We start from the raw sequence: 24,508 nt of genomic DNA on the forward strand, positions 1-24,508 counted from the left end.
CTGGGCCATCCACAGCATTCCAGACAGCAGGGTTACATCTGGAAACAAGACTCCTTGTCTGCCCTCACGAAGCTTGTGTCTAATGGGGAAACAGACATGGAGCCAGGGGTGGAGTCGGATTTTATGGGGCTCAGACAGCACACAACTTGAGAATAAAATTACCAGCCCATGTATAAGAAACCTGGGTTACGTGTTCAGTCCTGGAGAGGACAGGATGAGTGCCCAACCCAAACACCCAACTCTAGGAGAGAAGGGTTCACAAAGGAAGGTTGAGATAACCATTAATTAATTAAACCACTGCATCTATACTTTCTCTCTTTGCTCTCTTTTGCCTATCCTGTGAATAAATGAATGCATACATGATGCATTCTACAGACATTTACTTAAGGATGAAGTTTAGCTTCTGTAACAAAAACCTAAGATGGCTTAAACAAGCTAGGACCTTCCCTCTCACATAACTGGCTCCTTCCATCCTTCCTGGGGTGTTGCCTTTCAGATACAAAGTCTATGATGGTGCCCTTCCAGCCAGTCAGATGAGGCAAGAAAGAACTGTGAAGCACTCCCTCTTCCGCCTCACACACACACTTCTCTTTTAAGGCAGACCTGGGAATTCAAACCCAACTTCTGCTCAAGTCCCATTGACCAAAACGTGATCACCCAGCTTTGAGGACATGAGCACACACAGGTCCCAGGGAGATGAGGAGGTATAATGTTTATTCTGGATGGCCATGCACCCCCAGATTAAGGCATTTCACAGCTATATAAAAAGAGAATGGATGCTGTGGACAACTAGAAATCGCCGAGACAGCCTGTGGCGTATGTTGTGCTTACTAGGAAACTGAGGTGCGGAAGTAGCTGTGGTCCTTTCCAGGTCCATCCACTGACAAAACTGAATTAAACAAGCTGTCCCTGCAAGCTCCCAGCCCCGTTCTTTAATTTCAGTAACTGACGCTCTTTACCAGATCTCAAATGTTGGCCGAGAATGAAATACTGTGACCACCCAAGGGGTAGTTGAAGGAAGAGGAAGCAATATAGACTGTGAAGAAGTTGCCAGGGAAAAAAGGAAGAGAACCAGAAGAGAACAGTGAAACTAAATTTCAAGAAGTTTAGCGATTTCCTATACCATGGAGTGTCAATGCAGCAAGAGGACCCAAAGAAACTCGATTGGATTCACCAATGAGGAGGTCAGAACTGACCTTTGCCAAGTCATTTTGTGTGGAGTGGTGGGGAATGGCATCCAAAGAGAGTTGGTTTGGGAGTGAGTGGAAGATGAGGATGCTGAGATAGAGTAGTGGTAACTGAGGTACGGAAAGGCAGGAACAACCTGAGATTAGTGCATCCGTGATCATGTTGATTCAAAAGATAAAAAATCAACGAAGAGCAAGAGCTAGAAAACGCATGGCCAACACAGAGTTTGACTGCTTTAACAAAGACCAAAATAACAGTGGCTTAAAGAAGATTAAGGTTCACTTCACTCTCATGTAGGAGTCTGAGCATACACAGTCAAGGGCAGACTAGGGACAATGGTGTGGGAAATCCAGCTCCTTCCACCGTATTAGCCAGTCATGCTCAACGTGCAGCCTCCATCTTGTGGCCCACGAAGGCTGCACCAGCTCCCACCGTCATGTAAACATCCCAGCCAGGCAGAAGGAGGAGAGGGAAGGGGAAGTTTTCTTTCATCTTAAAGGCACCATGCAGAGGTTGCTCACATCACATCTCCTCACATTTTCACTAGCTGGACTTGGACACTTGGCTACATCTACCGAGATAAGGGAGACAGACAAAGTCATCTTTAGCTGAGAGGCCAAATCCCCAGAGAAAACTTAAGGGTCCTATTACGAGGAAGGAGGGAACAGCAAGCAGTCAGAGCCTTAGGGGACCTAGAACAAAGGGTGGTCTCGGCCTTTGGTGGGAGGATGCTTGCTGTCTCCGGGGCGAGGACACACAGAGAGCGGAGAGGAGGTCTACCAAGCTGTTTACGACCTGTTGGGTGGGAGAGCGGATGTGCACTCATAAATACCCTGGGATGGTTCAGAGAACGCTGTGCTTTTGGAGTCCTAGGTTTCATTCTCAGCTCTGTGCTTAGCTGCTCTCTGGCCTTGGACAAGGAGAGAGATCTCCGTTTCCACATCTGTTAAATGGTCATAATAATGCCCACCCTGCCTGCCTCACAATCTTATTTTGAGTCCCAGAAGAGAACTGAGAAGATGTTCTGTAAGTGTGAGGTCAGGGCAGATGTGGGCAGCATCGTTATGGGGGGATGGAGTGGTCTAGGCACTGCTGAGCCTGAAGGGCAGGTGGGAAAGGGCTGGAAGAGGCTGGAAGGACAGCACCACCCCACACACAAGCTCCACACACCCATCCCCAAGGATCTGGCCTCTGCCCACTGCTGGCCAACGAACCCCTCTGTTGTCCAAGTGAGGATGACAGGGGAGGGGGCCCGCAGCCATCCACAGGGGCTGGAGTCAGCCTCTGGTGTGTCTTGAGATCGCCCTCCCAGAGCCTTGGCCTCGTCCCCTGCCCTTGGCCCTGGAAGCTCTCCTGAGACCTCTCGCTGACCCCAGGGCACACCCTGTGTCCCTGGCCTCAGCCCAGTAAACAGCATGAGTGAGTTTCTCCCCCAGGCCTCTGGCCTAGCAGAGCTAGCTGTGTCCAGAGCATGCACACTCCCAACACACTCCCTCCACACACATACATGCCCACACTGCCTGCACACTCAGAAGCACCACACCATGTGCATCACACATGCAAACACCGCACACATATGCCACGAACTGCACATTCCACACACACTTTACATGTCCCCCGCAAACTTCACACACACAGCCCACATGCACGCACCTGCCCATGCACACCACACACACACACACACTTACACTGATCTCTCTCTGTCCCATATCACACCCCCTACCCGGCTCTCCACACTGCTGCAGGAGTGCAGGAGACACAAATGTGGCTACTTTCTTGTTTAAACTCCTCCTCTTCAACTGGCTATCCAGAGCTTCAGGCTAGCATTCTAGCCCCTGCCAAAGCTGTTGAGGCCCACCATGGTCTATTCCCTGAAGACCCTCTTCAGGTATATCCACCCTCCTGCCCCCTCGGCCAGTGTAGACCACTGGCCCACCCCTCTCCCCCCAGCTCCTCCTGCCCCTGGCTTGTCCATCCTCCATCCTCTCCAGAGAATGTACCTGTGTCATAGCCCATGTGAGAATCGCATTCCCTCTCCTGACCCCTGTTCAGAGCCCACCCCTCCTATAAAGACTCCCTCGACTTCCCCAGGTGGAATGCTGCCTTTGGGGAGCAACTTGCATCCTGTGTCTGCCTCCCCTGCCAGGCAGATGACCTTCTCACGGTCACTATATATGCAGCCCTGGGTCCCAGCACAGGGTATGTGCTCAATGAACACCGGGTATGTGGTGCTCATCCCCTCATCCTCCCAACAGATCAAAGTAGAAAACCAGCACGACTACCAGGACGTCACCAGCATGGTGGCTATGGCCAAAACCTATGCCACCACCGAGGCCTTCATCGACTCCAAGTATGACATCCGCATCCAGAAGATCGGGTCCAACTACAAGGCCTACATGTGAGTCCCTGGGCAGGGGCAGGGGCTGGGCGGCCGGGAGGAGGGTAGGAGCAGAGTGTGAGAGGAACCGAGACTAAACCCCATGGCAGAGACCCCACAGGGATATCTTATCTTCCCTTTCTGTCTCCTTTAGTTTCCTTCACCTCTAGTTGTCACACAGGAAGGCTGCTGTTCCATCATGGCTTATTCCAGGGCAAAAAATCTGTCTACCTAAATGAAGGCTATTTCCCCCAGAGAAATAAAGACTGTTGGCCTCTTTGCAAGCATATAGGGGATGTATGTCACAGGAGACATACATGGAAGGGACACTTGGGGACACATCACTTGGGGACACACACTCAAGGATGGCCTTGAGTGCCTTGCTGAGGATTTTGGATTTTCTTCTCTTCCTTTCTGAGCAGAGAAGTGTCATGATCTGACCTGTAACCATGAAAGGAAGGCTTTGGGGCTATGGGCTGCAAAAGGGTTTCCCTGGGACTAATAAGATCAGGTAGGAGATTACACCAGATTTCTTCACCTGCAAGCAGTAAAAACCACATCTGACTAATATGGTGGAATTTTTTAAAGGGAATTTATTAGAAACCCATGGATGATCAGAAACTTAAAAAAACTAACTAACCCCAAATTACCAATTTCAGAAACATTGGGATTCAGGGAAGCCCCAGGAATCTGGGTAGCCAGAAGTAGTAGACAATCTTCGTGGCACCCCATTAGGAAGGGAATCTACCATAATCATTTTCAGGGCTTAACGCAAGATTACAATTCCACGGAAACAGTGCTGATTAGTCCAACGGTGGTCACATGATTATCAGAAGAAGGCAGACAATCCGTATAGAGAGTCCCACCAAGACAGCATGCACCACAGGCAGGGTCATTATCCAGTGGAGATAGAGGTTATGTGACTAAAAGAAAAGGGACGAATGCCAGAAAATTCATCACACATTCAATCCAGGGGTGGTTCATCAGATGATGACTCATGCTGGAGCTGTGGTTACAAGGATGAGTGGGAGCTCTTGACTGCGTGGAGAGCTCTGTCTTTTCTGCTCCAAGGCCTCTCTGTCTTACTTTGGAAAGTGCTGGTTCCACTTGAAATGATGAGACTCCAGAGAGGCAATAAGTGCCTGGTCTCCAAGCCTGGATGGAGTGCTGATTGCATGGTTCCCCCTTTGAAGACTGCAACAGATGGTTCTGGACAGTTGGACAATCTCTCTATGTGCTTCTGTGTGGTGGAGCTGTGCTCTAGGTCAGGGTCAGCAAACCACAGCCCACAGGCCAAGTCTAGCTCCCACCTGTCTCATAAGTAAGGTTGCATTGATCACATACATCTCCATTTCTGTATTATCTAGGGTTACTTTTGCTCTACCTGGATTGCTTAGACTGTAGATTGGCAACTTTTTTCTGTAAGTGGCCAGATGGTCATTTTAGGCTCTGCAGGCCTCCCAGTTTCAGTTGCAACCACTCCACTCTGCCACTGCCTGGAAAACTGGAGAAAATGCAGTCCTTTGACCTGCAAGGAAATATGCCCAGGAAAGGGATGGAGCCAAGGAATACTTCTGGCCTGTCTTGCCAACTGTTCTCCCACCCATGAGCCAGGCCAGACCTGTCACTGCTCTCAGATGCCTTCAGGGCGATAAAGTCACCTCCACACCCATAACCCCTCTGAGTCGGAGAACATTCTAGTGCATGGTCCAACACATTCCTGAGGCCTCCACCATCCCTCATGATATCATTTCCCTCCTCTCCTCATTGTTAGCGTTTCCACTTGACATTGACGACACCTTGTCCCAGTTTCTCTTCTTGAGGATTACCTCATTGCCGCATTCTTTATGCTGAGCCTTTCTGTCCCGACAGCTCCAATTTGTCATTAGTTATGGCGTTTCCTGGACCCTGCATTGGCCCACGTCCGAGGGAAGGGGTTCGTGTCAGACCTCAGTGTAGAACGCCCTCTCCTCCCATGACCGTTCAACGTCCTTTCTGGCCCACTTCCTGCCCTGCACTCAGGCCTTTGTGCTTGTTGCTACTGAGTGTCATTGTGTCTAAGTCCTCTCAGCAGACAGAGCTGGGAAATAAATGTGTGTATCTCAACCCGTGTATACACACGTCTGTAATTATTTCTCTCTGTATATATCCGTCTATAGCTAAAGCTAAACAGCTCCTATTGATGTGTCAGACTTTCAACTAGGGCTCGGTTTTCAACATGATTCACTTTAGCCTTCCCAAGTTGCTTATCTGTAACTTTCCACTCCCAACAGTGAAAAAACCTGGCTTCCCCCATCCTCCCTCCACGTACTTCTTTGTTCAATCCCAGCACATGTGTACAGTTGCAGAACTGTCAGGCTGTAGCCCCATGAGGAACAACTTTGGCAACTACGGTGCAGGACTTACATATGGCTTCTTCTGTTCTTAGGCATCCAGTCTCCACTAATCTCCAAAGGTAGTTAGGTCGGCACCTTTCCACTCACCCCTGCCCTCTTCAACCAGGGGGTCAGCATCAAACCTGTGTCATAAACGTAGGTTCCATTGTCACAGCCTACGTTCCATCCTTCATTCAAGCGGCTGCATCATATTTGGGCCAATCAACTTTTTTCCCCAGACCTGTGTTCGGCTCTGCCATGGAGAGTCATGGTTAAGAGCACAGAGTTTCTCAGATATGGTTTCGTGGCTTCTGTCATTCAATGGGACTGATGATAATAATAATGTCCATCTCATTAGGTTTTGTGAGACTGAAGCCTGTGTTTATAAAGCTTTTAGACCCAAGTCTCAGACATAGAAGGCACTCACTATCAGCTCTCTCTATCATTATCTTCTTGGAAGAAGACCAATCTAGCTTGTGCTCCTGCTGTTGCTGGCATAGAATGCTTTCTTTTCTCATCTACACTTACTGAAAAATAATAGTAGCACCCACTGTACTAAGAGATTTATGAGAATCTTTCCTTTAATCCACATGATGCCCTATAAGCATGGTACTAAAATGGTTCCTATTTACTAATAAGAAAATATTCAGAAATGTTGTCCATGGTTAAACTAGGAAACACTACAACCAAGATTCAAACTCGTACCTGACTCAAGTCAGTTCTTACCTTCCCTTGTCACCATACAGATCCCACTCTACCCTATCCTACTCATCCCTCCAGGTACCTCTCAGTCACTACCTTCTGGGGTCACATAAAGTATCTAAAACGTTGTTTCCCCAGAATGCCTCACACCTCACGTGTACTGCTAACCCTACCATGCCTCTGTTCTGGTTTTAGGCTAGTCTACCCTTTAAGGTAGTAAACAGCTGGAGGAGGGGGGTCATCTCTGCACACTCAGATTAGTCCTGTAGTCAAGACATAGGGTGGCCTGATGATTGTTTGCCAAATTGAATTTAATTGCATTGAGTTGAACTGAACTGAACCAACTGAAGCTTATCAATGTGACTGCAACATTTAACCATTTAAATGTTAAATGCGACACTTTAACCATTATGGCTCCTGTTGGCCACCTGTTCTCAGCATCTGCTATTCTCAGATACATTGTATTTTCTCTTTTAGAAAGACATTGGATAGCACTGGTTCACCCTTGAAGCTCAATCACATGCCTTTCCTTGGACATGAAACAGATCACATTATCACTTCCATTTTGCTTAAAGCCATTCAGTCTTTGCTGAATCCAGATATGCCACTGGATATACTTTTTCTGTATTTCTCTTCAGCAAACACAACCCCTTACCTAGTGAGTTGTTACCTGGAACCTACTACCTGCCAGGAACCCTTGGACACTAGAGGTACAGAGGGATGAGTCAAACATGCTCCCTGCCCTCAGGGAAGTCAGCACACTAAAGCGGTCATTGCAACTGAAAGGAGCTTTTCTAAACATTGGTAGAATGTAGTATAGGGGGTTCTTATTGGGGAAGTGTCATGTCAGAAAGTCACATTTTCAGATGAAACTTGAAAGATGAGTAGGACTTAGGGAGACAAGGATGGAGATGAAGACTCTATCAGGCAAAGGGGAAAAGTATATGGAGGCCTATACACTGGAAAAAATCCATGGGCTTTGGAGCACCCGAAGGGATGTCAGTTGTTGCTGGAGCAGAAAAAGCAAAGGAACTGAGAGGGTGATGAGGCAGGCAGAGGCAGAGGCCTTCCTGCTCTTCACCGTGAAAAGGCAGTCACTTCTCGCCATTGGTTATTTTTCCTACATTTTAGTGCTCAAAAAAGATTCCAGAGTCACAAGGGGCTATACTACCCTAGTTCTTCTAAAAAAAACAGGAGGTCATTTGAAGGATTTAATCTGATAGTGTAGGCATTCATTAAATTCAATTTTACATTTCAAACGTGGCTTAGGAAAAGATACATAAGACCCAAGAAATAAGACAATCAATATAAAGGGAAATAAAAACACACACACAAAAATCTGAAGACAGGATGTGTATCTAAGAATGCACATCATAGTGGGCTTCCCAGGTGACGCTCATGGTAAGGAACCCACCTGCCAATGCAGGAGGCATAAGAGACAAGGGTTCGATCCCTGGGTCAGGAAGATCCCTTGGAGAGGGCATGGAAACCCACTCTAGTATTCTTGCCTGTAGAATCCCAGGGACATAGGAGTCTGGTAGGCTACAGTGCATAGGATTGCAAAGAGTCCAACATGACTGAAGCGACTTAGAACAATGTAAGCTAGATATTTGAATCAGAGCCACCAAACAGCCAAAGCAAAAAAGGAAAGCAGATCAATGACAAGCATCCCTACTTCCCTCACTGTGTCGTTTGTTCTGGTACAGGAGAACCTCCATCTCTGGAAACTGGAAGGCCAACACAGGCTCTGCCATGCTGGAGCAGGTGGCCATGACCGAGAGGTAAGAGGTAACGGAGGCGCTTCGGGAAGGGTACCGACCACAGGGGGAGGTAGACAGGGATACAGCAAGGATCCTGTCATGAATGCTGTCTCGCACTTTGGCCAGCGTCTCACCACCCACAGAGCACTTTCCTAGGCATGATCCGCTTTATTGCCCATAATAGCCTTCAGGGAATGTTTTACAATAACCCCATTTTACAGATGGGAAAGATGGTTCAGAGGGGGATCATGGCTTGTCCAAGTCACAGAACTGATCAATGGCAGAGATAAGACTAAAACCTTGACATCTTGACTTCGTCCAGGGGTCTTTGTGGCCCTGCCAGTTGCTGCAGGAAGAGAGCAGGATGTCCTCACCAGTCTTTTCTGCTCTTGACAGCTGTATGGAAGCATCCCGTTAGGGTACCACAGCTCCCACCTGGAGTGTCCACTCCTCTCTCAGTGTCCACTCCTCTCTCAGCATGAGGAGGGAGAGGTCAATTTCCTGTGAATCATGAATGCAGTAGAAAGGCACACTGGCTGAAAGTCCCTCCCTTTAAACAACACCTGTGAGCCATCTTCACCTGAAGAAGGTCCAGCCACCTGCTTTTGAGGCCAGCAGCACACACACATCCCTTGCTGAGTGCCCAGTGATCTCTGCTTGCAAGCCTTCAGTGACACTGGCAAGGCATGGGCTTTAGGGTCAGAAAGGTCTGTTCAGTGAACATGTATTGAGTACCTACTGCATGTTATGTATGCTAAGCACTAAAGAGGTCCAGACGAAAAGACCCCACCCTTCCCTTTAAGAACTCTGTATCAGTTGCCAGTTTCAGAAAATGGATTAGTTGGAGCCAAAGGGGATTTACTGGCTTGTGGCAATGAAAACTTCAAGGTGCAGCTCCAGGTAGGCCTGTAGAACTTATTCTACCCACCCACTCCAGTATTCTTGCCTAGAGAATTCCATGGACAGAGGAGCCTGGTGGGCTACAGTCCATGGGGTCACAAAGAGTTGGGCACAACTGAGTGACTTTCACTTTCACTGCCAACTTCAGTTCAGCTTTCTTCCATGTTGGCTTCATTCCAGAAGGCCAGCTCACTCATATAGTGATCCAAAGTGGCTCCAGGCTTACATCTTAACTGCGTCAAGTCTAGCAGAAAGATGTCTTTCCCAACTATTTCAATCAAAGCCTGGAATTGAGCCTTATTCACTGATAGGCCTGACTTAAGTCACATGACTATCATGGACCCCATCACGAAGACCCAGAAAGCAGCAGCACTGTAATTAGATACTCCTGTGTCACATCTCTGCCCCAAGAGAATGAAGTGGGACCACCGTGCTGCAGCAACATGGACTGAGACTTAGGGGAGGGATGTAACGCGGGTCCTGCCCTTGTGGAACTCGTTCAGGGCTCTATGCTGAGGAAACAGCATGAACTAAAGTGAGTGGTCCTGCCCCCTTCAGATCTGTGTTACACAGGTTAAGTACCCTTTCTGAACTCCTTCAGCTGTAGGCTGGAGGTAATGCACCCAAGCCAGAGGGCTGATGAGAAAGGGATCTTCAGTGGCAGGAGTGCACTGGAAATAGCAGTCTCCTTCCCTTCCCGCCAGTCCCAGGTGCTACCCCAAGGTGGGTGCCCACCTGTGCTCTCCAGTCTCAGGGGTCCCTGGCATAACTGCACCACCTGCTCTGGGGGAGTGACAGCCTTCCCCCAGTGGGCATTCAAGGGGCAGTCGTGGCCCTTTTCTCCACCAGCTTTCCAGAACGTAAGCCCAGCCTTTCCCCGGGCCTCGCAGGCTGCTCACAGGTGTCTCCAGCAGGTCATTATCTCCCTGGCTCTGCTCAGTCCCAGGCCCCATGGGCCATTCCTGGAGGAGCCTGCTATGGGAGTGGGGCTGCTCAGGCCTGGAATCCACTTTCCCTTCTGCAAATTCATGGTCAGTAGCCTAAGTGCCTCAAGGAAACTTAGCAGAGGAGATGAGAGAGCCAGCTCTGAGAGCACTTCAGCTCATTCCAGGCCTTATGGCTCAGAGACACAAATAGATCTCCAAGCAGGCGTGCCCCATGTGACCCTGGAGAGTGGGGAGAAAAGCAAGAACATTGACACAAAGTCCCCTGTGACTCCAAATCCAGCCACCACGAGGGAAGCCAAGCACAAGGCCAGGAAGATACAACCATCCCCTTGTTGCAGGGTCAGAGTCCAGCACTGAGATCTTCTCCTGCAAAGCAAACGGACCCTGCAGCCATCAAGTGGCTGGAAAGGGAACAAAAGCAGCGGGTCCAGAGGGCCAGGCCCCCGGGCCAGGCTGGAGAGGCCTGCCAGGCTCCTCTGCCTGCGTGCCTCAGGCCAGGGGGAGAATACACCCTTTGTCCCCGCAGGCTGGGCCTGGGAGGGACTTCTGGGGCCCTTCAAGAAGTTTTCCCAAGGGAAAAAGACTTCAGGGGCAGCTGGGGTCCAGGACAGATCCAGCTGGGGGCAGGACAAGCTCCCCAGTACTGGGGGCCAGCAAAGTCCTGGGGAGGGGAAGGAGATCAGGTCTCTGAGATCCCCCCCAACTCCCCTCACTCCTCCCCCTCATCCTGCTTGTCGCCTGCCTGCCTGGCTCCCTCTCTAAACTCTCTCCCTCTGTGTGTCTCTCACTGCCCATCTATATCTCTGCCTTTCTTTTTACCCATTCTGTCTCTCCCACTCCCTCTGTTTCTCTCTGTGTCTGTTTCTCTGCCTTTCTGTGTCTCTCGTGCATCTCTGTCTCTTATGTCTTCCTGTCTCTCTCCATCTCTGAATGGATGTGTTTATGTGTATGTCACTGTCTGTCTCCTAGCCTGTTTTTTCTGTGGGTGTCTCTTGGGGTCTCTCCTTCCCCCTGTCTCTGCATCTCTCGCTGTCTGCTTCCCGCCCCTGCCCCCTGTCCTGCATACTCACTGTCTGTCCGTCCCTGCAGGTACAGGCTGTGGGTGGACAGCTGCTCGGAGATGTTTGGTGGCCTGGACATCTGTGCTGTCAAGGCTGTCCACAGCAAAGATGGCAGAGATTACATCATAGAGGTGAGCAATGGAGTAGGAGTTCCTCCTGGCCGGAACCAGGCCCCTGGGCAGGCATTCCAGAGGGAAGGAGTCCAGGTGTGACCTCCAGAGTGGTCAGCTGTGTCTTAGGTCAGGGCTGGGGCACAAGCAGCCTAGGCCTCAGGGAGCAGCTCCAGAGGCTTCTCACCCACTGCTCTCATGTACCCCCACCCACCCCCTCGGCTGCATCTAAAGCCTTTGTGCCCAGGGGTCCTGCCCTGGACTTTGATGACTTTGGGCATGAGGTTTGATAACCTTCCAACACCTGTGGCCCTAACGGTAGGGGAAGGGCACTGGGCCAAGAGTTGGCAAGATTCTGTCCCCTCTAGTCTGTTAAATTTTCTTAGTATCTAAGCGGGTAAAGAGGACCCACTTCCACAGTCACCGTGCAGAGAGTCCCTCACTGTTCAATCAACAAACATGTATTAGGGGCTCCCATGGGCCTGGTGTGGGGCAGTTCTGGAGATAGAGCGCTGAACAAGACACGTATGGAGTGTGCCGGCTGGCACGGAGGATGGTGCACTAGTCACTGCGGGGCACTGATGGTTAGGAACGGGGTGAGAATAAAGGGAAATGTATGAGAGAGGCTCAGAGGGGCTCAGAGTCCCAGAATCTCTCCCTCAACCTTCCTGCATCTCACAGGCCAACGCGCCCCTGCTGCCCTCCAGAGCTGTCGCCTGTGGGTCCCTGTGGGCCTCCCATTCCCCTGCCCACCCCCATGACTTCCTCCCCAGGCCCCAATCCCACAGTCCTCCTCCCAGGCCATGGCTCCCCTGTGTCTCTCCTGACCTCACAGCCCCCCTCCCCTCCTAACCCTTTCCCGGCCCCCGCCAGAGCCCATGGCTCTCCGTGGCTTCCCCTGAAAAGGCTGCGCTGGCTCAGAGTTCTCTCCCCAGCGTCACGTCTCTCTGCTCACACACCACCACCACCCCCACCAGTCCCTCCGGTACTTCCCTTCTGCGGCCTTCTCCTCACACCACAGCAGAGGGGCGGTGCTGACACACGGCCAAGACACGTGAGGGAGCGCCCTGCGGCTGCCCCCTCCCCTGGGTGTGGGCAGTTAATGGGAAGCACATGGCTGGGATGACCGCGAGAGCCAGCTAATGCTCCAGCCCAGCGTGTCTGCACCACTCCCAGGACCCACAGTGAGCCAGGACCAGTGACCGGAGGGGTGGGAGCCCCGCTGGTCTCCTCCTGCCATGCCAGGAAGGCATTCCTCCCACCCTGAGCCCCTAGACTGACCAGCTCGGAGGTGGAGGGGAGGGAGGCCAGGGTGGGCACAGCCCTTCTGCCCACTCTTGGCTCAAGGAAGGCCCGGTAACTTCCAGGGATGAGTTACCATCTATATTAGCAAGTTCAGTCTTACTCTAGAAAACAACTCTCAGGAGTTCCTGCAGTCCAGTGGTTAAGACTCCATGCTTGAATGCACAGAATGTGGGTTTGATCCCTGGTCAGGGAACTAAGATCCCACATGCCATGTGGCACAGTCAAAAAAAAAAACTCTCCCCTCAAGTCCAGTGGCCACCATACCTGAAATCCCCCCAGCAGCCCCTTCTCAGGGGACACTGTAGGGGCCAGGAGCGGAGCCACCATCCCGCACACTTGCTTCCGAGTCAGACCCAGGCTGCTCCCTGGAGGAATGAGGTGCCCAGCTTCCTGAGGACGCCTGAGTGCTTCAGATCCATGCCCAGGGCGCTGCATCTCCGGAATCCCTCCCTGGCCCTCCTGCCTCTGCGTCTCCTCATGGGACCACCAGACATGAACTCAGCTTTAACACACACGTGGTCACTGATCCATTCACCCATTCATTCACCCATTCATTCACCCATTCATTCATTCACTGTTGAGGTCCTCCTCTGGGCACCAGCCCTCCATTCAGGCGATGGGGATACGGCAGGGTAGCAGGGACTCTGCTCTGGAGCTTCCATTCAGAGAGGGGCCTGCAGTCAGCAGATGAAGGACTCCGGGGCTGCTTCCCCCTCTCTTCTGTGAGTTTAGTTCCTTCTCTCTCACTTGAGCATTATCTCTGCCCCTGAGAGCTCCTGCCTCTCTGAGTTTCCTCAACTTTCACTCATAGGAAACAAAAGTTTGTACCCGTGGGCCCAGGCTCCCTGCCTCCAGACATTCAGAGGGTCAGGGATGAAAGACCTTCCACATTTGAAAAGAAAATCGTGGGTTTGGACTTTTAAAAAACAAGAAAACAACTTCTCAAAAATGTATCAGGAGGGAAAGAATGGCTTTTCAGACTTTTTCTTTTTCTCTCAGAAACGTTACAGAGTGGTTTCCCTTGCTTTTTGGTTTAGAGTAGGGGAAGGGAGATAGGGAGCTTTTTACCAGGAAGATAAAAGGTATTTTAAAAAACAAAGACAGGATCCAAAAATACTGATTTCCTTAGCCACCTCTGTGGTGAGAACATAACATTTGTGGGACATGTTTTGTGAAGATCCTCACAGTGAAATACTCAGGGGAAAGACCCTTGAACTTGTCCTCCATGACTTGTCCAGGGAATGACATTGCTCACTGGAAAAATGCTTCCCTGGGGAGACCCGAATGTCCACTTCCTTTAGCTGTGTCCACCGTGGGGACCGCAAAGTGCTCTGACCTCAGGTTCATTGTGGCGGCTGTTTTCCACTGTAGCAAACGTAGGAAACAGAAACCAGAACAAAAAAAGAGTGGGCAGGCAGGGCCAGGAAGAGAAAGGCCAGAGCTGTGCACACTGAGGCACCACAGCCATCGCTCAGCTCAGCCCATGCTGACTGAGAGACTGTCCACGTGCCGGGCAATGGGATCCAGGAAGCCAAGGACCCAGGCCCAACCCACAGGGAGCTCAGTTTGCTAATACAATCTGCATTCACATCCTTGAGTTTGCTTTTCAGCTTCCCAACCATAGTAGGGCTTCCCTGGTGGCTCAGTGGTAAAGAATCCACCTGCAATGCAGGAGACACGGGTATGATCCCTGGATCAGGAAGATCCCCTGCAGAAGGAAATGGCTGCTGCTGCGGCTGCTGCTAAGTCGCTTCAGTCGTGTCCAACTCTGTGCGACCCCATAGATGGCAGCCCACCAGGCTCCCCCGTCCCTGGGGTTCTCCAGGCAAGAACACTGGAGTGGGTTGCCATTTCCTTCTCCAATTCATGAAAGTGAAAAGTGAAAAGTGAAAGTGAAGTCGCTCGGTCGTGTCTGACTCCTAGCGACCCCATGGACTGCAGCCCACCAGGCCCCTCCATCCATGGGATTTTCCAGGCAAGAGTACTGGGTGGGTTGCCATTGCCTTCGGAGAAGGCAATGGCAACCCACTCCAATATTCTTGCTTGGCAAATCCCATGGACAGAGGAGCCCGGCAGGCTACAGTCCCTGGGGTCGCAAAGAATTGGACATGACTTAGCTACTAAACAGCAACAACTATAGTAGGTGCTTTAGATTAATGCACTCCTAAAAGTCCCAGATGCAAGGGTCTTCGCAGCTGCCCAACCCCCTCAGGTTATAGTTGAGGAAAACAACAGGCCCACAGATGAGAAGTGAGCTACCACGATCATACCACGAGTCCCTAGGAGAACCAGAGCCTGGAAGCCAGGTCTCCCATTCCTAGTTCTTACTCAGAGCTGTTCGGTGATTGTTGAGATGTAGAAGGAGTGCTCCCAATCTGTCCTGGGACTTGCTACTTCTTTGACCCTCAGCTTTCCCATTGTGATAAGGGCAGTAACGGTACCTATCTCAAAGAGATACTCTGAGATTTATGTGAGCTCTCCACCCAGTGCTTCGAACAGCACCTGGCACCTAGTAAAGCCATACAGCTCTTACTAGTATCCTTATCGATATGAGCAGGACTTGTCCTTCCATTCAGCAGGTACTTACCAAGGGCACACCTGTCTGGACACAGGGCCCATCCCCAAGCCAGGGGCTCATGGTCGGGTTGGGGAGACACAAACAGGAGATGGTGAGACAACCAAAGCAAGGATGGCAGGAGTGCCAAGAAGGCGTCGCAGAGGAAGGACCAGCTAGATGTTCCTGACAGATGAGAAGGGCTAGCCAGGTAGAGAGTGGGCAGAGTCAATGGCCTACCTGCCCAAGGACCTGGATGGGAGACAGAACCTGCTGAGTCCAGAGCTTGGGAAAAGGGGAAACCAGATGGAGAATTAGATGGCGGTGAGCTGGGGAACAGGCTGGGTTCCTATAGCTGGGGAGGAGACAGAGAGCCCACCAAGGCCCCACCCTCCACCAACCCACCCAAGACCTTCTACCTCTGTCCATGCCTAGGGAACCACCTGGATCACTGGCCTACATGCCTTTGGGCAAGCCCTTCCCATCTCTGGGCCTTGGTTTCTCCATCTGCCAAAAGAGTGGATGCACAAATATGATCACTCAGCATGCATGCATGCCAAGTCACTTCTGCCGTGTCTGACTCTTTGCGACCCCATGGACTGTAACCCACAAGGCTCTTCTGTCCATGGGATTCTCCAGGCAAGAATACTGGAGTGGGTTGCCATGCCCTCCTCCAGGGGATCTTCCCCACCCAGGGATCGAACTCGCATCTCTTACATCCCCTGCATTGGCAGGCAGGTTCTTCACCACCAGCACCACCTGGGAAGCCCCTGATCTCTCAGGGCCCCTCCCATTACAAGTGTGCCTCCTTTGAGAAGCAGCCTTCTCCCTGTGGAAGAAATTTCTCTGCAGTTTATTCTGCTAGAGTTCCAGAGAACAGGCCTCGCTTCTTCCCTCTTCTCTCCGAATCTTGAGTTGACTGCAACCCGTGTCATTTTTTGATCATAATTGAGCCCCTTCCTTCACTGCTTCCGGCTTTGTGGAAAACCTTGACCTTGGGCCAAAGTTCAGGAAGCTGGCCCCAATCCTGGGTAGGGGCCGAGGTGGGAAAGGAGGGGGCAGAGACCGGCTCCCCAAAGAAAAGAGCAGAAAAGGTCAGCAAAGGCTCCCTGCCCTTGGTCGCATGTCTAAGGCCCAGCAAATGCAGACTGAATTGAACTGAGTCCAGGGAGTTGATTTAGACTGAACTGCGGGAAATCGGCTGTCTCCACGGGGGTCATTTCCAGCCGAGGCGCTGGGCTGGAGATTTGCATGGAGAACACTGCCATCTAGTGTTCACTTCTGTCCTGAGGTCTGAGCCCACCCTCCTGGGATGCGCTGCTCAGCTGCCAAGCTCCCCTCCTTCAGGACTCCTTTCTCGCCCACAGGTGATGGACAGCTCAATGCCTCTGATTGGAGAGCACGTGGAAGAGGACAAGCAGCTGATGGCCGACCTTGTCATCTCCAAAATGAGCCAACTCCTGATGCCAGGGGGCACGGTGCCCTCGCCCCTGAGGCCTTGGGTGAGAGAGTGTATAGTCATGAGAGATGCTTGGCCGTCTGGGAGGGGGTGCCCTGATCCAGAGGAGATGCACCCAGGGAGGAACCGACCTGGAGAGAAAGAAATGGGGTGTGGGTGGGGCTGGGCTTGGGGGAGAGTTTGTACCCCTGCTCCTGACAGGGACATTTGGGAGGCTCTGAGGGGCCTTTCTTCTCTCTGCCACCCTGGAGAGAAAAATGTGGTCTCAACTTGGCTTTGAGTGTCTGCAGGCAGAGATTATTATCATAGAAAACCAGATGTCCCCTCTGTGCCCTCCCTCCCAGGCCTGAATGGTGAGCAGGGTGTGTGTGTGTGCGCGCGTGCACACGCACTTATGCCCACATGTACACACATGCCCTTTGTGTGCTCCCAGGGCACTGGTCAGCAGGGACTCTTGTGTCTTCCATTTGCTCATCTTCCAACCTCTTCACGCTAACACAGAGCTCCTGTCTTCCCTGATCCTCACCATGGGTTACCAGATGATTCTCCAAAGAATTTGCTAGATCTCCAGCTTTCTGGAAAAGCAAGTCTCAAAACCTGATCCCCTTTTTTCCCCCTCAAAACAAATCTGTTATAACAGATGTCAGAAAGATGCTTGTTCTCAAGAAGGCCACTGGCTTGGAGAGGGCGTGGGGCAGCCTTCTCCACTGGAAATGTTCTGTCTTGACCTGCTTGGTGATTACACAGGTGTCTCCACGTGTAGAAACTATTTGTGCTGTGCACATTATGTAAGTTTTACCTCAGTAACGATGGAGAAGGAAATGGCAACCCACTCCAGTATTCTTGCCTGGAGAATCCCATAGACAGAGGAGCCTGGCGGGCTATAGTCCATTACACAACTGAGCACCTCAATAACAAACATGTTTACAAATCCTGCCCTCCCACCCAGGAAGTGAATGGCTGTAGTGGCCACAGCAGTCTTCTTTTCTCTTCTGCTTTAGGCTCCTCAGACTAAACCAGCAAAATCCCCTGGGCAAGCCCAACTGGGTCCTCCGCTTGGACAACCCCAGCCACGGCCACCCACACAAGGTAGGACCCACGACGAGCCACCCACCAAGAGAAACCATCCAGGCAAGGATGCTGAAATGCACTGAGGGATCCACATGTGACTTCCAAAAAGGCACTCTGAAAAACTCCATGTTAATACTTAATTACCAGACTTATTCCCTTGCTCTGTGTGCAGAATGAATGAGACCATGAGGTTGTCACTCCCTTAAAGTCAGGAAAGGAGGGAAGAAAGACCGAAAGTAAATGTATTAAGTACCTAATATGTGCCAGGCCCTATGCTAGGGACTTTCCCATTTATGGTCTCATTTTCAGCTTCCTAACATGTCAGCAATGAAAACAGGGGTATTTCCTTTTTACAGAGGTAGCTGTTGAGGCTTTGTGCAAGGAAGCACAAGAAAATGGCATGTTTACAAGTCTGGTCTTTCAGATCTAGAAAGTGCCTGCTTCCTAGCCGCTAGCAGTGCCTGATTATAGATTTATGAGCCAACCAGCAAGAGTGAGAAAGAAAAATGGAACATTACATAGAACCTTGTCAATTCGAATCATTCCTCAAAAATATCCCAGTATTACTAAGTAAATGCCACCATTTATCAGAGAATGTATGAACTGTTGATGACAAGATGAAAGGAGACTGTGGCAGTAACTAACCCCTTCTCTTGGGCTGCCAGCTGCTCGCGTGTTCTCACGCTCAGGCCTGGGGCAAAAGTCACCCATGTCCTCTCTCGATGTCAGAACCTTCCAGGCACCCTCATGGCTCTAGTGCCAGCTTAGGGCCTCAGGTCAGCTTCACCCCAAGATGCCAGGCCAGGCATTTTCACGGTGATTTTTTAAGGACCTGCTTTAAGACCCATCGGAAAGAAAGCACTGCTATCACACTGGGACCTTCCCAGGCGCCTTTATCAAAGTAATGGATTCATTGCTTCTTGGGAAAATGAGCCTTGGGCAGCAAAGGGCTTCCTCTTCCACAGGTCTTATATAAAACACCCATTCATCCTTCTCGTCTGTGCTTCTCTTCCTGGAAAAGCAGAAAGCGTTTAAGAAAAGGGAAATTGCAGGACTTACACAACTGCGTGCCAGTGAACACTGGGTTCTTCTTCAGGCAGATGAACACGTTTGAATCTACTTACAGTGTCTCCCTCTGGCAGACTTAGGCAAGCTACCTCACTTCTCAGAGGCTCAGTTTCCACAGTGATGAAGGAGGAAATGACATCTGCCTGTTTAGTAAGGGGGAGCTGCCTGTGAGATAATGCAAGAGAAGCAGTTCTAACTAGCAAGGTGTCCCATTGTGGAGGTAGTGCTTAGTAGATGCTAGTAATTTACTGCTAATAACCATCAGTCATGTCCGACTCTTTGGGACGCCATGGACTATAACCCACCAGGCTCCTCTGTCCATGGAATTCTCCAGGCAAGAATACTGGAAGGGGTTGCCATTCCCTCCTCCAGGGTATCTTCCCTAACTCAAGAGTCAAACCCAGGTCTCTTGCATTGCAGGCAGATTCTTTACTGCCTGAGCCATCAGGGACTTTAACTGTTAAAAGCTCACTATTAGAGACTTCCTACGCAATCCAGAGGATTGCACTCCACCTCAGGGAGTGCAGTGGAACTAAGATCCCACGTGCCACACAGTGTGCCAAAAAAAAGAAAATCTGGGTCCAAAGAGATGTCAAGTAGATGGAGAAACAGGATAGGGACCTCAAAAGGAGACAAAAGGGATTATCAAAACCTTTGAGGCCAGCAAGGATGCCAAGAACTTTATTCTTACTGGATTTTTCTGTAAGGAAAGCAGTTATGCTGATAGAAAGAGACACTGCCAGAATAAACTCTTATATTTTTTAAAACTCACTATTAATAATTTGTGTCTTACTAAGCTTCCCTGCTGACTCAGTGGTAAAGAATCCAACTGTCAATACAGGAAACATGAGCTCGATCGCTGGGTCAGGAAGATCCCCTGGAGAAGGCAATGGCAACCCACTCTAGTACTCTTGCCTGGGAAAATCCCATGGACAGAGGAGCCCGGTGGGCTACAGTCCATGAGGGTCACAAAGAGTTGACCACAACTTAGTGACTAAACAACAACTACAAACAACACAACGATGATAATATACACGTTGTTCTTAATGACGTCATCGTTAAGAATACTTAGGACCACCGCAGCCCACTGTCCTCCTGCCAGGCGATAATTCTTTGCTTATAGAATGTTCAAAAATGACTGATTCATCACCCCGCCAGGCTCTGGCTGTGCCTCTGCCCTACCGTCTCCTTTCCCACTCTGCCCCAGGACTTACTTTTTCAGCCACATTTGCACAGAGCGCTTCTAAAACAGAGAGCTACTGTATTCTTGCTTCCTCTACGGCTCAGAGTAGAGACACGCTCGATAAATAAAGAGATATTATTTTAAGGGACAGGAGGCTAAACATACTTTTAGTGAGTTGAAAAACAATCAATTAAAAACAAATTAGGATAATTAAAGAAAATACTCATTGAATTAACATTTAGAGTAAAAATAACAGGGCTAATTAAAACACAATGCTTTCATTGAGTTCCCAAATTAACAAGATCACATTATTAACTTGTTTTTTGAACTCACTACTCATTTTCAACTCAGTGAAAGTGAAGTTCTCTTCTAAGGAACCTCATCATCTTTTAGCACTGATCCTGTGCTAAAGCAAATACTAAGCAAATACTATCTACATATAAGTTAATTTTTTTTCTATGTGCTCAAACAAAAAGTATTATTATTATTTTTTTTTTTTTTTGCTTTGCCAAGAAGCTGAAAGAAAATTACTAGTCTCCTGGTGAATCTCATCTGTATAATAGGGACTAAATGAATAGTTAATAAATGAATGAATAAGAGTCCAGATTTTCTAAGATACTAATCAGCCTTGAGGGGCAGAGTGTTGGGGAAAGAGGGGAGATTTAAGATAAAACTAGAAAACATATTTTTTTGGACCTATGGTGAGTTTAACAAAACAAAAAAGCAAACCAACATTTAAAAATGAGAAGCTTTTACATAAAATCCAGATTTCCAGCTCCTGTGACGGAGTAGGAGCTCTAGAAACAGTGGGCAGCTATGTGGCAAATGCCACTGACGCTTAGTAACACCTGCTCCCTTAGTGACACTGGCTTCCCGGAGGGTGCTAGCAATAACAAGCCCACCTTCCAGTAAAGGAGAAGTAAGAGATGCGGTTTCCATCCCTGAGTCAGATCGCCTGGAGGAGGGCATGACAACCCACTCCAGTATTCTTGCAGGATACTGGGAATCCCATGGACAGAGGAGCCTGGCGGGCTACAGTCCATGGGATCGCAGAGTCAGACACAACTGAGTGACTTAGCACGCATAGCCTGCTCCCTTGGACAGGGCAAGGACTCCTTCCTTTGCCTCAGGCATGTATTTTTATACATGTCAAAATGTAATTAACCCACAAATACTGTTCTATAAGCTGCTTTCTGTCTAGTAGTCTATATTAATATTTAGCATATATTATCAACAGCATCCCATGGCATTTAATATTGTTCTGCCACATCATACATGATGACCATAGCGCATTCCATTACATGAATGTATCTTAACGCTCCAGTCAGTTCCCCTACAGTTGCGCATTTGTATTGTTTTCAGTTTTTCACTGGCAGGAAGAACCCTGTAATGAACGTCCTCAAAGTGACACCTTTGCACAGCCTTATTTATCCTAAAAGAATTTGAATGGAATCATTTTTTTCTCCCTGTAGGGGGCCCTCGCCCAGCTCAGTCTCCTCAGCCCCCAAGATCTGGGAGCCCCTCCCAGCAGAGGCTCTCCCCACAAGGCCAGCAACCCCTGAGCCCTCAGTCTGGATCGCCACAGCAGAGATCGCCAGGGTCTCCCCAGCTCTCCCGTGCATCTGGAGGCAGCTCTCCAAACCAGGCCCCCAAGTCGAGCGCACCCCTTACCTCGCAGCCCCGGCCTCCTGTGCAGGGCCGCAGCGCCTCCCAACAGGGCGAAGAGGCCAAGAAGCCAACATCACCCCATCCCCATCTCAAGTAAGTGCTTTGGGACCCGGGAAGGGCTGAGAGTGGACTTGCGGTGTGGGTGGAGCTGGGCCGGCTCAGGGTTGGGGACTCAGAGCAAGACCCACTAAGGCCTCACCCCAGCTTTGAATGGGCAAAAGGAGGCCTAGAGGATGGAATCTGGGGGGCAGGCAGGACCTAGCAAGGCCCGAGCATAGGTTAGGCCCCACTGTGATCCTCCATGTGTACCTGCATCAGGTACTCCTTGCTGCATAACAAACCACCCTGAAACTTAGTGGCTTAAGAAAGCAGCCATTTTCTTTGTTCATAGTTTTTTTTCATTTAGTCACTTGTACTGAGTTTGGTTTAGCTGGGAGGATCTCCCGATGGTCTCTCCTGGAGAGTTACCAAATAAAATGCAGGATGCCCAATTAGATTTGAATTTCAGACAATGAATAATTTGGAGTGTATGCCTTCAAATATTGCATGTGCTTAATTGCTCAGTCATGTCTGACTCTTTGCTACCCCATGGACTGTAGCCTGCCAGGCTCCACTGTTCATGGGATTCTCTAGGCAAGAACACTGGAGTGGGTTGCCATGCCCTCCTCCAGGGGATCTTCCCAACCCAGGGATCAAACCCAGATCTCCCGCACTGCAGGCACATTCTTTACTGTCTGAGCCACCAGGGAAGCCAAATATTGCACGGGTTAGACCTATATTCAAAAAGTTTTTTTTTAATCTGAATTTCAAACTTAACTGGGTGTCACGTATGCTTACTAAATCTAGCAACCCTGCTCTCCTGGGATTGCTCATAGGGCTGTAGTTATCTGCCACTTACCTGCGGCTGGACAGTCCAAGAGGGCTTCTGCACACATCTGGATATTGGTGTCACCTGTCAGCCGAGCCTCTCTCTCTCCTGGGGCCTCATCCTCCAGCAGGCTGGACCCAGCTCCCTTATGTGGTAGAATTACTTTCCAAAACGGCAAAAGTAGAAGCTTCGAGGCCTCTCAAGGTTCAGCCTTAGAAGCTGCACGATGTCATTTCATCCCATCATAGGCTTTTGATAAAAACAAGTCACATGGTCAAGCCCAGATTAAAAAGGTGGGAAAATAGACTCCTTTTTAAAACCATATTTATCGGGCTGTGTCGGGCCTTATTTGCAGCATGCGGGATCTTTGTTGTGTCACGCAGGCTCAGGAGTTATGGCGCATAGGCTTAAGTTGCTCCTCGGCATGTGGGATCTTAGTTTCCTGACCAGGGATCGAACCCATGTCTCCTGCATTGCAGGACGGATTCTTAACCACTGGACACCAGAGAAGTCCTGGAAATAGACTCGTAATACAAGGACCTGCAAAGTCACCCTGTGAAGGCTAGATGACTGGGATGGGAGGGAAGCTTCCATCCCAGGGCACACATCTGTTCTCTCTCTTGTTTCCTCTCAAGCCCATCTCTTGGTTTGAGGTCAGAGAGAGAGATCCCAATTGTATTTTCTTTGGAAAGTTTTTCCTTTCCTTCAATTCCAAACAAGCTAACCATAAGTTTTCAGAAGAGGTAATATATTCACCTGGTTCAAAGATCTAAAAAATATTGGTGTTTTTATTGAAAACCCTACCCCATCTCATTCTCATCCAATGCTTTCCTGCCCCCTGCTCCCCAAAGGTAAGCACTTTTGTTAGTTCTAGCATGTTCCTCCAGTATTCCCTTATGCATATACGGAAATATATGTTCTGTTTCCTCCTCCCACTTATTTACACAATCAGCAGTGTTCACTATCCACGCCATTCGCTCCTTGCTTTTACATTTAGCAATGCATTCTGGAGCTCTTCCACGCAGGTCATTAACATTTTATCCTTTTCACAGCTGTATAATTATTCCACTGTGTAATTATACTGCAATTTATCTAACTAATCCACTGTAAATGGAAATTTGGTTTTCTCTTACGAAGAAGGCAGCAGTGAATGGCCTTAAAAACAAGCTTTTTCTTACATGTGCAGGATCAACTGTATAGAAAATACCTGAAATGGTGTTGTTGGATCAAAGGATAAAAGCATTTTTAGCTTAGTAATATTAGCAAGTGGTCCTCCAGCAGCAGGCATAGAGGTTGACAGCACAGACTCTAGAGTCAGACCACCTTTGGGTTCAGTTTGAAGTCTGCCACTTAAAAGCTGCCTGACCTCAGAAAAAAGTTACTTAACCTCTCTGTGCCTAAACTTCTTCACATGCAAAAGGGCAATAGTATTTACCCCACACGGTTATTATAAGAATTAAAATGAGTGTTTGCACATTTGGTGCTCAGAATGCTGCTGGCTCCATACACGTATATCTTTGGCTGCCTCTCACATGTCAAAAGATGCAGCCCAGCTAACCATAGCACAGACAAAGGCTCCGGAACTTGAGCCAGGTTTGAGCTCTAACCTTGTAGTAGCCTAGCTGTGTGGGTGTGTTACTCAGTCACGTCTGACTCTTTGAGACCCCATGAACTGTAGCCCCCAGCCTCCTCTGTCCATGGAATTCTCCAGGCAAGAATACTGGAGTGGGTTGCCATGCCCTCCTCCAATGGATCTTCCTGACCAGAGAGCGAACTTGAGTCTCCTGCATTGCAGGCAGATTCTTTACCATCTGAGCCATCAGGGAAGCCCAGCAATCTAGCTAACAACACTTGAATCTCCTGGTTGATGCTCTAAAGTATTATTTGGTTCAATTCAGGTCAACAGGTACCA

At 49.6% G+C, this 24,508-nt stretch overlaps 1 protein-coding gene across 1 annotated transcript in view; it reads left to right on the forward strand.

Moving 5' to 3' along the window:
• The window catches only part of SYN3 (synapsin III), a 499,918-nt gene that overhangs the window by 472,119 nt on the left and 3,291 nt on the right, over nucleotides 1-24,508 (forward strand). The window contains exons 8-13 of the mRNA XM_070370203.1: nucleotides 3,444-3,586; nucleotides 8,349-8,423; nucleotides 11,339-11,441; nucleotides 16,647-16,781; nucleotides 17,740-17,827; nucleotides 21,533-21,821. Coding sequence (XP_070226304.1) covers nucleotides 3,444-3,586; nucleotides 8,349-8,423; nucleotides 11,339-11,441; nucleotides 16,647-16,781; nucleotides 17,740-17,827; nucleotides 21,533-21,821 — 833 coding nt within the window. The remainder of the gene's footprint in view (nucleotides 1-3,443; nucleotides 3,587-8,348; nucleotides 8,424-11,338; nucleotides 11,442-16,646; nucleotides 16,782-17,739; nucleotides 17,828-21,532; nucleotides 21,822-24,508) is intronic.

This window comes from Bos mutus, chromosome 5 (assembly GCF_027580195.1).
Source record: "Bos mutus isolate GX-2022 chromosome 5, NWIPB_WYAK_1.1, whole genome shotgun sequence".
NCBI lineage: Eukaryota > Metazoa > Chordata > Mammalia > Artiodactyla > Bovidae > Bos > Bos mutus.